The sequence below is a fragment of the Gigantopelta aegis genome, chromosome 1 (genome assembly GCF_016097555.1).
Source record: "Gigantopelta aegis isolate Gae_Host chromosome 1, Gae_host_genome, whole genome shotgun sequence".
In the NCBI taxonomy this organism is placed as follows: domain Eukaryota; kingdom Metazoa; phylum Mollusca; class Gastropoda; order Neomphalida; family Peltospiridae; genus Gigantopelta; species Gigantopelta aegis.
The window spans coordinates 3,080,976-3,094,491 of record NC_054699.1 but is presented as its reverse complement, the minus strand read 5'-3'; the positions used below and the strand labels follow the sequence as shown (position 1 = coordinate 3,094,491).

Genomic DNA, 13,516 nt, shown 5'->3' with positions numbered 1-13,516 from the left:
TCATTCTCCAGCTAGACAACAAGGCGCTTGTAAACTAACAACTGCCCTCCTCTTGTCCTCCCATTAGTGATGGCCTTTGTACCAACCATGTAAGTCAGTACGTGGATTATTTCTCATCCCTGGCCTTGGTGGTATCTGACTGAAGGCTGGTAGGTACTGGGTTCACACACACACACACACACACACACACACACACACACACACACACACACACCCCCCACCCCCCGATACTGGCTCACATTCAGAGTGATTTTTAATGGCTCAATGAGAATGAGTATTTGTACGGCCACTACACCGACTTCTCTCTCACTAACAACTAACCCACTGTCCTGGACAGACAGTCCAGATAGATAAAGTGTTTGTCCATGACAGCATGCTTGAACCTTAATTGGATATAATCAAGTTTTAATTTAAATTAAGTATAAAATGCAGTTCTCATCATATGTTTGTGTTGTCTGTTTCAGCAATGCTTCACTCTGATGGACCGTGGTTTTGTATTCCGCTTGTTCTCGTCATATGTTTGTGTTGTCTGTTTCAGCAATGCTTCACTCTGATGGACCGTGGTTTTGTATTCCGCTTGTTCTTGTCATATGTTTGTGTTGTCTGTTTCAGCAATGCTTCACTCTGATGGACCGTGGTTTTGTATTCCGCTTGTTCTCCTCTTACGTTTGTGTTGTCTGTTTCAGCAATGCTTCACTCTGATGGACCGTGGTTTTGTATTCCGCTTGTTCTCATCTTACGTTTGTGTTGTCTGTTTCAGCAATGCTTCACTCTGATGGACCGTGGTTTTGTATTCCGCTTGTTCTCATCATATGTTTGTGTTGTCTGTTTCAGCAATGCTTCACTCTGATGGACCGTGGTTTTGTATTCCGCTTGTTCTCATCATATGTTTGTGTTGTCTGTTTCAGCAATGCTTCACTCTGATGGACCGTGGTTTTGTATTCCGCTTGTTCTCATCATATGTTTGTGTTGTCTGTTTCAGCAATGCTTCACTCTGATGGACCGTGGTTTTGTATTCCGCTTGTTCTCATCATATGTTTGTGTTGTCTGTTTCAGCAATGCTTCACTCTGATGGACCGTGGTTTTGTATTCCGCTTGTTCTCATCATATGTTTGTGTTGTCTGTTTCAGCAATGCTTCACTCTGATGGACCGTGGTTTTGTATTCCGCTTGTTCTCATCTTACGTTTGTGTTGTCTGTTTCAGCAATGCTTCACTCTGATGGACCGTGGTTTTGTATTCCGCTTGTTCTCATCATATGTTTGTGTTGTCTGTTTCAGCAATGCTTCACTCTGATGGACCGTGGTTTTGTATTCCGCTTGTTCTCATCTTACGTTTGTGTTGTCTGTTTCAGCAATGCTTCACTCTGATGGACCGTGGTTTTGTATTCCGCTTGTTCTCATCTTACGTTTGTGTTGTCTGTTTCAGCAATGCTTCACTCTGATGGACCGTGGTTTTGTATTCCGCTTGTTCTCATCATATGTTTGTGTTGTCTGTTTCAGCAATGCTTCACTCTGATGGACCGTGGTTTTGTATTCCGCTTGTTCTCATCATATGTTTGTGTTGTCTGTTTCAGCAATGCTTCACTCTGATGGACTGTGGTTTTGTATTCCGCTTGTTCTCATCATATGTTTGTGTTGTCTGTTTCAGCAATGCTTCACTCTGATGGACCGTGGTTTTGTATTCCGCTTGTTCTCATCTTACGTTTGTGTTGTCTGTTTCAGCAATGCTTCACTCTGATGGACCGTGGTTTTGTTTTCCGGCTGATTGCCATGTACATCGACAATTTCAACATACCCGATGAGAAGGTTGGTAAACCAGTACCGTATTCTCCCAATCATGATGCGCACCGATGTATAATGCACACCCCCCACTTTGAACATTTATTCCAAGAAAAAAACCATGAACCACAATATAATGCACACCGGTTTATTAAACCACAAAACCAACATTTTTAATAGATAATTTTTTCTATTGTTATGTTAAATGTGCACCCCCATTTTTAACCTGTATTTATCTGGGGGAAAGTGTATAATACATGGGAAAATACGGTAATTACCACATGAGTGCTATATTTGTTTATGATTGTTTCTATCACATATGACCACATCTGATGGAGTTTTATATATCTGTCCTTGTTCTTTGATTAAAATTTCACAGCAATCATTTACTGTGAAAAATTCTGCAGAATTTTCTAGAATGTTTGTCAAATGTCATTTTTATCACTGCTTTAAATGTTGTTTTCAAATTCTGCACAAACTCAAAGCTTAGCTGTTGTTTTGAATATTTCTTAAACTGTTTTCTTTTCAGATTTTGAGTTCCTTTTTTCTTTCGATTTCGTTTTCTTTTTTCTTATCAAATTCTGTTCAGTTTCAAATATTAGCTGTTGAATTTCCTATTTTTAGATTATGCATAGTTTTGAATATTTTTTAATTTTCTGATTCTGCACAGTTTTAGATATCAGTTTTATTATATATTTATTTTATTTATTTATTATCACATTCTTCACAGTTTCAAAATTCAGCTTCGGTTTTTTAATATTTTATAAAATTCTTATTTTCAGATTCTGCACAATTTCAAGTTTGAGTTCTTGCGTATCGTGTGCAGTCATGAGCACTACATACCCCTGTGTCTTCCACTGATGAGAAAAGGGCTGAAAACATTCAAAGGTACGGCAGTATTTTTAACTATGAGCTTTTATCCTGATTCGTTGTATGTTTTATTCAACCATGTTCTTTTTCTTCTTTTTTTACATTTTTACATGATGGTTTTTTTTTTACTCTCATGACATGTTTAAACATCTATTCTTAAAATAACTTGAATATTGTGCCATGGTTGCCCATATTTTGATGCAAAGATGAAAAAGCTTCCTCTTTTTTTTCTCTCTGAAATTATGAATATTAACACAATACAAAACATGTTTCTGTTTTTTAATTCAATGTTAAAAGGCTTACGGTAACCCACTACTTTTTAAGAGACCCAGCAAATGTTTTCAGATTTGTTTTCATCCATGATCAGGGCTTCTAAATTATGGTAGCCCTACTCCCATGGCTAGTGATATTCAGTGTTGGGCTAGTAAATAACTACTATTGCCATGCCTGACGGCTAGTGAAAAAAGTTGTCAAATGCTGCATTTAAGTCTATGTTGTAAATATAAATATGCTGCCCCTGCCCCCTGCCCCCGCCCCTCAATCTTGGTGTTTTTAATCTCTTTAGGTAACATATCCGATTATTACTATTAGTAGAATTGTATTAAGTGAAGTAGGGCTAGTGAATTTGTAATCATGGCTAGTACAGTTTTTAAATCACTGATCCCATGGCTAGTGGATTTTGTGAAATTCTAGAAGCCCTGATGATGACAGACAGAACTCTGGGCTGTTACACAACACCATATGTAATGGCCATATTTTATGGTTACAATTGGGGGTTAATGGGAGATTTGTAGCAGGATAATATACTGATAATAAATATACTGAATATAGTAAAATATGTTTTTGTGATTTGTTAAATTATTTGTTGTTTTACTGTGTTACATGTTTGCATGGCTCATGTAGATTATTTGTTATATTATGCTTTGTTATCATTTATTACATTATTTGTTATAAATATCAGTATCATAATTTTATGTTAATTTAGTATTATATTATTTCAAACAAATACATATACATCATGTTGTGCTATGTTATTTTTTAAATTATGTGTTGTAATTTATGTACATATAAAATATGTGCAGTACTTTCAGTTTTTTAAATTGTAATTTAATTTTTAAAATTTTTATACATTTAAACAAAAGAGAGAGAAAAAGATTATTAATATTTACTGATTTCTTTTTTAATTTTGAATGCATATTTATCTTGATATGTATTGGCTGGTGCATGGCTTTTAACATCAAGCTGTTCAGTCTATGAGTAAAATAAGAACTAATTTTAATGTAAGACCTGAAACCAAAACAAATTTGTTTTTACGGTCCTCTGATCCTACCTAGATAAAAGGGCAGACCCTACTTTTTCAATGTTAATTTTTTTTGGTCAATTTTTTTTGTCGTTACAGTTTGTTTGTCTTGAACTAAAATAATTTTGGTAATGAATTTTCAAAAACATTTGACAATTTATGTGCAGATATGGGTGTGATGATTGTATGTCAGGGGATTAATGTGGATGATGAAGGGTGGGGGATGATGGGGGGGGGGTTGTCCTACATTTGTTTCAGAAATTATTTAAGAACTCATTATCTATTCTTCTTGTAACTATAAGGTAAGTGTTACCATAATAAGTTAAATATGCTCACCAATGCTGTTGCAGCAGGGTTCGAAACGTAAGAATTTGGTATTTACAGCAATTTGTAAATGTTTTTACCATAGACAACGTGCTCAGCAACGACAATTGTGATCCTGACTTGAACAATTTTAAACAGATAACCTTTTCGAAAATAATTAAATTTCCGTTACATCCATTACAACATAACGTCATCCTATTGGTCCAGACCTAGCAATGGGAGTTTGTTCAATTTTCAATGAACGTAAAAATGACGTCGGGGAACGTCATATCTGATGATGTCATTTTATATGGGCAAGTTCTCTTATTGAGCGTTATTGTTTATGAACCAAAATAATTCAAAATAAAGTATGAACTTTTGGTGTTATTATTAGCAAGTATGATTCAGATTTAATTATAAGTATTGTCTGTTATTTCTTTTACGTTCATCTGGGTGTGAACAAAAACAAATCCATCCGCAAACTTATGTGAGAATGGCTTCGCCAATTCACACAGTTTGCAGATTTTTTTTTTTGTTCATACCCCGATGAACATAAAAGAAATAACAGACAATCCTCAATAAAAACTAAAAATTATCCTTTCAACTGGCAGCAATAATTTTTATTCATCGAAAAAAAAACCTGCCATTGGTAAAGTCTGTAACCTTTGGCAATTCATATCACAATGACAGCAGTTGCCGTCAGTACTGTCCTTAAGTTCGAGCCCTGCTGCTGTAGTTATTTGTTAATGTTACCATAGCTACAACTATTGTTATTAATGTTTCCTATCAACAGATATCAAGCCGGAAGGTAAAAATATCAGGGAAACATCATCACATTTTCTTTCTATTTCATGCTTGACATTTTGTGTTGCATCTAACACATTTCTACATGGCCTATTCACACATCATGTCCAACATATCACCGTACAGTAGAATCTCGTTGGGTCGAACTCGGAAGGGTCGAATACATCGTAATGCTCGAACCAAAAACAAAGTCCTGAATTACATTTACACGATGTTGACCAAATGGTTGGATCGAACTACCTGATGAGTCAAACACTTTCTCGAGCACCGACGGGGTTCGAGCCAACGGGATTCAACTGTAGTTTGCTTGTGAAGTTTTTTTCCTTAGAGTAACATGTCTTCAATAACCCCAGAACAGTTTTCCAGTAGTAGTGTATCTGCAATGGGTTTATGGTTCTAAATATATATATTATTTAATACATTATTTATCTATAGTGGTTACCACAAGGGGAATGAAGAAATATAGATTATTATTTTAAAACTTCAGTTGAACTAGAGTTATCAGTGCAGTTATCGACTTTTTTTATTACCCAATCAGTCAGTCAAATATCAGTGCAGATATCGACTTTCTTATTTCCCATTCAATCAATCTAATATCAGTGCAGATATCGACTTTCTTATTCTCCAATCAGTCGGTCAAATCCATCAAATATGATGTTTGTAATGACGTCTGCATCAAATCAGACATGTTATTTGCAAGAGCTTTATAGGTCGACATGTTTTAATTAAACATGTTTGTCACAAATTGTCGTGAATACGGTAAATTCGGCGAGATCTAGCTCAGTCAATAGAAGTCTGCCTGAGGTGCTGTAAGACTGTATTTCAGAATTATCAAATGATTGGCGTCCAATAAATTTGAGATCTGCAGAGGAATAGAATCCTGCTAAATGTTCAGACAATCAATCCAGTTCATGCATGCTGTTCTGGGCACACACTTCAGCTATATGGGCTGTCTGTCCAGGACAGTGGGTTAGTTATTAGTTGATTAGTGATTACACCTAACCATTGAGTTGTTAAAACTCGCTCCGGGTGGGAGCCGGTACTAGGCTGCAAACACTGTACCTACCAGCCTTATGTCCAAAGGCTTAACCACGACACCACCGAGGCCGGTAATCAGCCAGTCATGTTGTGTGTGACAAAGTTAATTTACTTGCATTGTGCTTCTGATTTAATAATTCTCTTATGCCGTTATTTGTCTGTATTGGTATATCAAAGGCTGTGGTATGTGCTATCCTGTCCATTGGATGGTGCATGTAAAAGATCCCTTGCTACTAATGGAAAAATGTAGTGGGTTTCCTCTCTAAGACTACATGTCAAAATTTTGACATCCAATAGCTGATGATTAATAAATCAATATGCTCTAGTGGTGGTGTTAAACAAAACAAACCTAACTTTTTATGTCTGTGTTGTTTTGAAACTTGGAATTAGATGTAATGATGTGATGCAGTGATTCCCATTCGATTTTCATATGAGTGAGTTCACAGTCTTATTTTTAGCATGACATAGCCCAATAATGTTTTTAAATGTGTGTTAAATTGATGAAGAAAAGTGTGTATACAAAATCCCATTAAACCTTGAAATTGATGTACCTGTATGTGTTTGTGTATTAACAAGTTTGGATTGTGTGTTTCCTTCATCAGAGTCTCAAAAGTTGATCCCAGTTTCAGTTGCAGCATCTAGAATGTCAGGTGTACATTTTTGAATGCCAGTGTCTGTGCTAGTAAACTGAATGGAAAATATCGGGTTTCAACCTTTGAATGTTAAGCTCGGTCAGTTTTAATATTCAAACTAGAATTAGACATTTGATTGTTGAATAGAGTGTCAGTTTTAATATTCAAAATACAATTAAATATTTGACCGTTGAATAGAGTATTAGTTTTAATAATCAAAATACAATTAAATATTTGACCGTTGAATAGAGAGTTAGTTTTAATAATCAAAATAAAATTAAATATTTGACTGATGAATAGAGTATCAATTTAAATAATCAAAATGTCAAGTTTTATATGTTGAACACAATGTCAATCTAATCAAAATGGCAGATTTAAACCTTTGAATGTTGAATAGAGTGTCAATTTAATAAAAATGTCACTTCAAACTTTTTAATGTTGAACACAATGTCAATTTAATAAAAATGACAGATTTAAACCTTTGAATGTTGATGGTGCAGGGGTGTAACATTCTCTTTGAGAATGGCCAATACAGCACAAAATTGAAGTTTTGAGTAAAATTCAGTATTCGTAAAATTCTGTGATATTTGTGTTTTTGCACAGTTCTTTACACTGTTTTTGTTTAAGTCTTGAATTTTTATATTGATGTTGATCATCACTTTATTTATTTGCATTACCATAGTTTGACACCCAATAGCCGATGTATTTTTCGTGCTGGGGTGTCGTTAAACATTCATTCATTCATTCATTTGAATGTTGAATAGAGTGTCAATTTAATGAAAATGTCACTTTAAACTTTTTAATGTTGAACACAATGTCAATCTAATCAAAATGGCAGATGTAAATCTTTGAATGTTGAATAGAGTGTCAATTTTAATAGTCAAAATGACATGTTTAAACTTTTAAATGTTGAATAGAGTGTCAATTTTAATAGTCAAAACGACATGTTTAAACCTTTGAATGTTGAATAGAGTGTCGTTTTAATAGTCAAAATGACATGTTTAAACTTTTAAATGTTGAGCAAGTGTCAATTTTAATAGTCAAAATGGCAGGTTTAAACTTTTAAATGTTGAGTAAGTGTCAATTTTAATAGTCAAAATTACATGTTTAAACTTTTAAATGTTGAGCAAGTGTCAATTTTAATAGTCAAAATGGCAGGTTTAAACTTTTAAATGTTGAGCAAGTGTCAATTTTAATAGTCAAAATGACATGTTTAAACTTTTAAATGTTGAGTAAGTGTCAATTTTAATAGTCAAAATGGCAGATTTAAACTTTTAAATGTTGAGCACAGTGTCAACTTTAATAGTCAAAATGGCAGGTTTAAACTTTTAAATGTTGAGCACAGTGTCAATTTTAATAGTCAAAATGAGAACAGTGTCAACTTTAATAGTCAAAATGGCAGGTTTAAACTTTTAAATGTTGAGCACAGTTTCAATTTTAATAGTCAAAATGGCAGGTTTAAACTTTTAAATGTTGAGCACAGTTTCAATTTTAATAGTCAGGTTTAAACTTTTAAATGTTGAGCACAGTTTCAATTTTAATAGTCAAAATGGCAGGTTTAAACTTTTAAATATTGAGCACAGTTTCAATTTTAATAGTCAAAATGGCAGGTTTAAACTTTTAAATATTGAGCACAGTTTCAATTTTAATAGTCAAAATGGCAGGTTTAAACTTTTAAATATTGAGCACAGTTTCAATTTTAATAGTCAAAATGGCAGGTTTGATTCTTTAAATGTCCAGCAGAGCAGTAATCAAAATGTTGGAATATATTTTAGGTTTTTTTCAGGCACAATTTCTTTTGCATAAAATTCCATTTGTCGTTTTATTATTACATTTATTATAGATGTTATCATCATGTATTACTCTTATTTACACATTTATATATTTATATAATATACAACCTAGAAAGCATATCCCGTAGATGTTTTCTTTTGCCTTGTTAGCAGCACACTATTTACAGGCCTAGCTTTATTTGAATGTCTATACATGTAATTGTGCTCGGGTAGCTGCATGCTTTTATTAATATATACATGTGCCTTTATTTGCTGCAGCAGTTACTTTTTAATTTGTCATATGCAATGCCTTTTAAAAAACATTTTCTTCATTTGCATCTTGAGTAATATTTTTTTTTTTTTTTTTTTTTTTTTTTTATTAAATATTGATACATTTATTTAAATAAATGCTTACTAAATAAAGGAAAACATATTTTGTAATGGTTTTGTTTGAAGTAAAGCTTTTTAATAACTGTCATATCTGTATAAATGGTTTTGTTTGAAGTAAAGCTTTTTAATAACTGTCATATCTGTATAAATGCAAAGATATTTTACAGTTGTGATTTTTATTAGGAGTTGACATTTTTGTTTCAATCAAACCCCGTGCTTATAAAACTTTTAGACATTTAAAAGCATTTTAACAGTAAAACATTATTTAAAATGATAAAATAATTTTGTAAGAATTATTAATGTTTACAAACTGGTTTTCACTTTATAACGCTGATACTCATATATGTTTTCATATCTGTATTTATGAAAGCGTTTTAATGCAAAAACGTTTTAACATAACTTAAAAATGGTTTTTAGTAAAAAACAATGAAGGGTCATATTTAACTTTGGCAACTGTGAACATTAAAGATGGAGGTGTAGCCAGAGCTTCAACTTGTTCAAGATACTAACTTTGTCGTCAGTGACATTGACAAAATTTAATACATTACTTTTTACAAGTTTTGAAAAGAATTAGATATAACATGTGTCTGATTAAGGATACATCAATATATTTAAGTCAAACATCGTTGACTCTTTAAAACCAATGTTTTTGGTTTATGAATATGTTAATTGTGTGTGGGGGCTTGTTTAGACATTGGAAGTGATGGGTTCTGATGACAAATATCCTACTGGTAAAACAAGCTAACTGCAGTTCAATGTACACAGACCTGAACAGAATTATATTGTCTCAGATTTGACAAAAATGTTAGCTACTAGGTTTTACCGTTCAGTGTTTCTGCCAGAAATAAATTTTTGGGTATGTCGCTATGGAATTGAATGTAACCACAGTCAACAGGGGATATGGGGGCCTCCTCCACACACACACACACACACACACACACACACACGAAAGAAAATGGGTTAAGTTTAGGGTAAGAGTTAAGAAAATCATACAGTGATGATGATAAGAGCAATTTATTTTGTCAAAAAGTTAACTTAAAACAAAAATATGCAAAAATATTTGGGTATGGCGCCATACCCATTTTACCCTCTTGCAGAAACCCTGCTGTTGTGGATAGTATATCAAGAAGATATATGTGACAGTTTGTCAGATGAGCAGGGTTTTTTAATTTATATAATTAATAATTATTGTATTAAAGGGGCTACCCTGAGTTTGCTGCTGTTGTGTCACGTTTTAGACTGACAGAACACTTTTAATGACTAAAACTATTTATGAAAAGCGTTTTCTTGTTTAGAATATCAGTGTCTGTATATAGTGTTCTTTTTTAGCCTGAATGTTTCTATTTCCCAAATATTTCATACGTACGGAAAATATATATTAGCAGGGGTCGAAATTGGCTGAAATTCTTGCTGGACATTTGGTCCAATAAAAGCTACAAATTCTGCTGCACCGAAATATTTCATATGTATGGAAAAATATATATTACAGGGTTTGAAATTAGCTGAAATTCCTGCTGGACACTGGGTCCGAAAAGCTACAAATTCTGCTGGACCGAAATATTTCATATGTATGGAAAAATATATATTAGCAGGGGTCAAAATTGGCTGAAATTCCCGCTGGACATTGTGTCCGAAAAGCTACTAATTCTGCTGGACCAAAATATTTCATACATACGGAAAAATATATATTAGCAGGGTTCGAAATTGACTGAAATTCCTGATGGACATTGGGTCCGAAAAGCTAAAAATTCTGCTAGACCGAATCGAAACCTGCCAGACCAAACATGATCATGAAGTATAAATGCAAAATAATTGCCGGTCTGATGGGACGGCAGGTAAAAAATATCTCCTGGCCCGTGGTGATATTGATAGGAAAAAAACTGTCAAGATAGCTGTATTTCGACCATCTATTAGGCATTAAAATGAAGTTTGAGCTACTTACAAACATGAGGACAACCACAAACACATTCAATATACTGATGTCAAACAAGAAGATGTATTTAACATGTAATTTTAGTTGTTAAACAAGCTCTGTTGGGCTGAAACATCTTACAATGGCAGCCAACTCGGGACCGTTCCTTTAACTGTGTATTTGTTTTTCTGCAACAGACTTGCGTCAGGACTTCATGCTGTCGGACGAGTTCCGCCACAAGCACTACCTGGTGGGCCTGCTGCTGTTTGAGTTGAAGAACTCGCTGAAGGAGCCCCGCGACATGAGGCGGAGCGCAATCACACCGTCCTGCGCAACCAGCTTGCCAAACACTCATTTGACGATCGATACAAGACCAAGGTACCAGTTTTTACATTGCCATATGTTTGTAGTTTCATATTATTACGTTTAGTTTTATGGCCAAACACTCATACGATGATCGATACAAGACCAAGGTACCATTTTTTATATTGCCATACATTCGTTTTTGTGATTTCATTTTATTTGTTTTTGTTTTATGGCCAAGTGTATTGCCATGAATATACATTTTTTGTTGATTTTTTGTGATAAATGTATATAATTAAATTTTCTTTGCGTCTATACACTTTACGGCAATCTGATTGGTCCAAAGGTTGCTTACTTTTTTTCGTTCATATCTCGATGAAACCCCAAAGACTCCATAATTGAGACCTGGACAATACACGTTTCTAATAAAATAATATCAATAATACTAAAAAAAAAAAAATAAATAAAAAAACCCCCCCCCCCCCCCCCCCCCCCCCCTAAAAAAAAAAAACAAAAATAACAAAAAATACAAAACAAAAAAAAAACAACAACAAAAAACAAACACACAACTAAAACAAACCAAAAAACTACACAAAACAACACCAAACCCACCAAACACAAACACACAACCCCCCAAAAAAACCACACAACCCCCAGCAACCCCAACCACGACAACAAAACCCCCCCCCCCCCCCCCCAACCCCCCCCCCCCCCCCCCCCCCACCCCCACCCCCCACACCACCACCCCCCCCCACCACCCCCCCCCCCCCCCCCCCCCCCCCCCCCCCCCCCCCCCCCCCCCCACCCCGCCGGGAGGACCCCTGGCACCCCATATGGTAGATCCCCCCCCCCCCCCCCCCCCCCCCCCCCCCCCACACCCCCCCCCCCCCCCCCCCCCCACCCCCCCCCCCCCCCCCCCCCCCCCCCCCCCCTACCCCGCATTGATTAATAAAAAAAAAAACAAAAAACCTTCACTAATCATGACATGATGAGACCCGGTCGTTGGGCCAAAAGAAATCATGTAGGACACTTCACGCCTGTAACTTACTTGTAAGCGATGTGTTGAACAGCTTAAACGGTTCCACTGACAGCATAATGTTAGACACGTTCCCTTCATTCATTTTCATAAAAATCAAATAAACAAACACGAATAGGACAATTCCTTCCAATATAGCCTAACTAAATGATCCATAAAAATGCACAGCAGTAGAGGAAATGACACCCATTACAAAAAATCACCTGATTCCCCCCCCCCCAATGACACCTGATTCAAATAATAGTGAATCCCCCCGTTCGAATTACCCACGCGAACATAAGTATCAATGAAGTTTACAACACCCCCCCCCCCCCCCCTACAGGCATAGTTAAAGCTAAACAAAATAAATTCCCCCCCCACATTGTTAAGTATGCCCCCCCCCCCCCCCCCCCCCCCACCCCCACCGCACCCCCCCCCCCCCCCCATGCAAGTATGAACCAAAAAAACCGATCCCCCCCACTTACGTATGACCCACTACGTGGGATAATACAGTGTGCAAATAGTGTTTTTCAGTTCTACTTGCATGAACCAAAAAATAATTGCGGGGGGCAATTATTAAAAATAAATAAAAACTTGTGTAGTTTAGTTGAAATTGGCAGTAGGAAAGAATAGGGAAAAAACGTTTGTGGAATAAAATAGATATACAGAACTTCTTAGACCCCCCCCCACCCCCCCCCCCCCCTCTCCCCCCCCCCCCCCCCCCAAAAATATATGTTTGGCTCGGTCTGTGATGTGCGTCTCCTCAATCTGATCTAGTCTATGTCTCATAGCATAGAAACCGACGCTCAGATCCTAGAGAGATTATCGAGAGTGGAAAAGGATAGAGACCCTCTCTAGACCCTCCCCCCGTCCCTCCCTCCCTGGTCCCTCCAGGAAGGAAATATAGCCTGCTATCTCTCGGCTCCCCCTCCCGATCTATCTCTCCCCCTCTTCATATCTCTCACCTCTCACCTGTGTGTGTCTCTCTCTTTCAAACATCTCCCCCTCCTCCCTCCCTCCCTCCCTCCCTCACTCCCTCCCTCTCTCTCTCACTCTCTCGCTCTTCTCTCTCTCTCTCTCTCTCTCTCTCTCTCCCACCTCTCCCCCCCCCCCCCCCCACCTCTCTCTCTTTCTTTCAATTATGTGAATTGTAAGATTGAAAATTATCAGTGAGTCCATTATAATAAATTCTGGAAATACTGTATTGTAAATGTCTTGTCCTCTCATTCTCAGCCCCCCCCCACAAAATGCTATAGCGGAGTAGACATGTGGATCTATACGCATTGATTAAAAAAAAACAAAAAACCTTCACTAATCATGACATGAGACTCGGTCGTTGGCCAAAGAAATCATGTAGGAAACTTCACGCCTGTAACTTACTTGTAAGCGATGTTCAAC

General features: G+C 36.2%; 1 protein-coding gene across 1 annotated transcript in view; it reads left to right on the top strand.

Annotated features, from left to right (window-relative positions):
• Positions 1–13,516, top strand: part of LOC121368580 (dedicator of cytokinesis protein 9-like) — a 134,076-nt gene that overhangs the window by 61,597 nt on the left and 58,963 nt on the right. Inside the window, 5 exon segments of the mRNA XM_041493322.1 lie at positions 1,723–1,806; positions 2,562–2,667; positions 5,046–5,060; positions 10,998–11,119; positions 11,122–11,178. Coding sequence (XP_041349256.1) covers positions 1,723–1,806; positions 2,562–2,667; positions 5,046–5,060; positions 10,998–11,119; positions 11,122–11,178 — 384 coding nt within the window.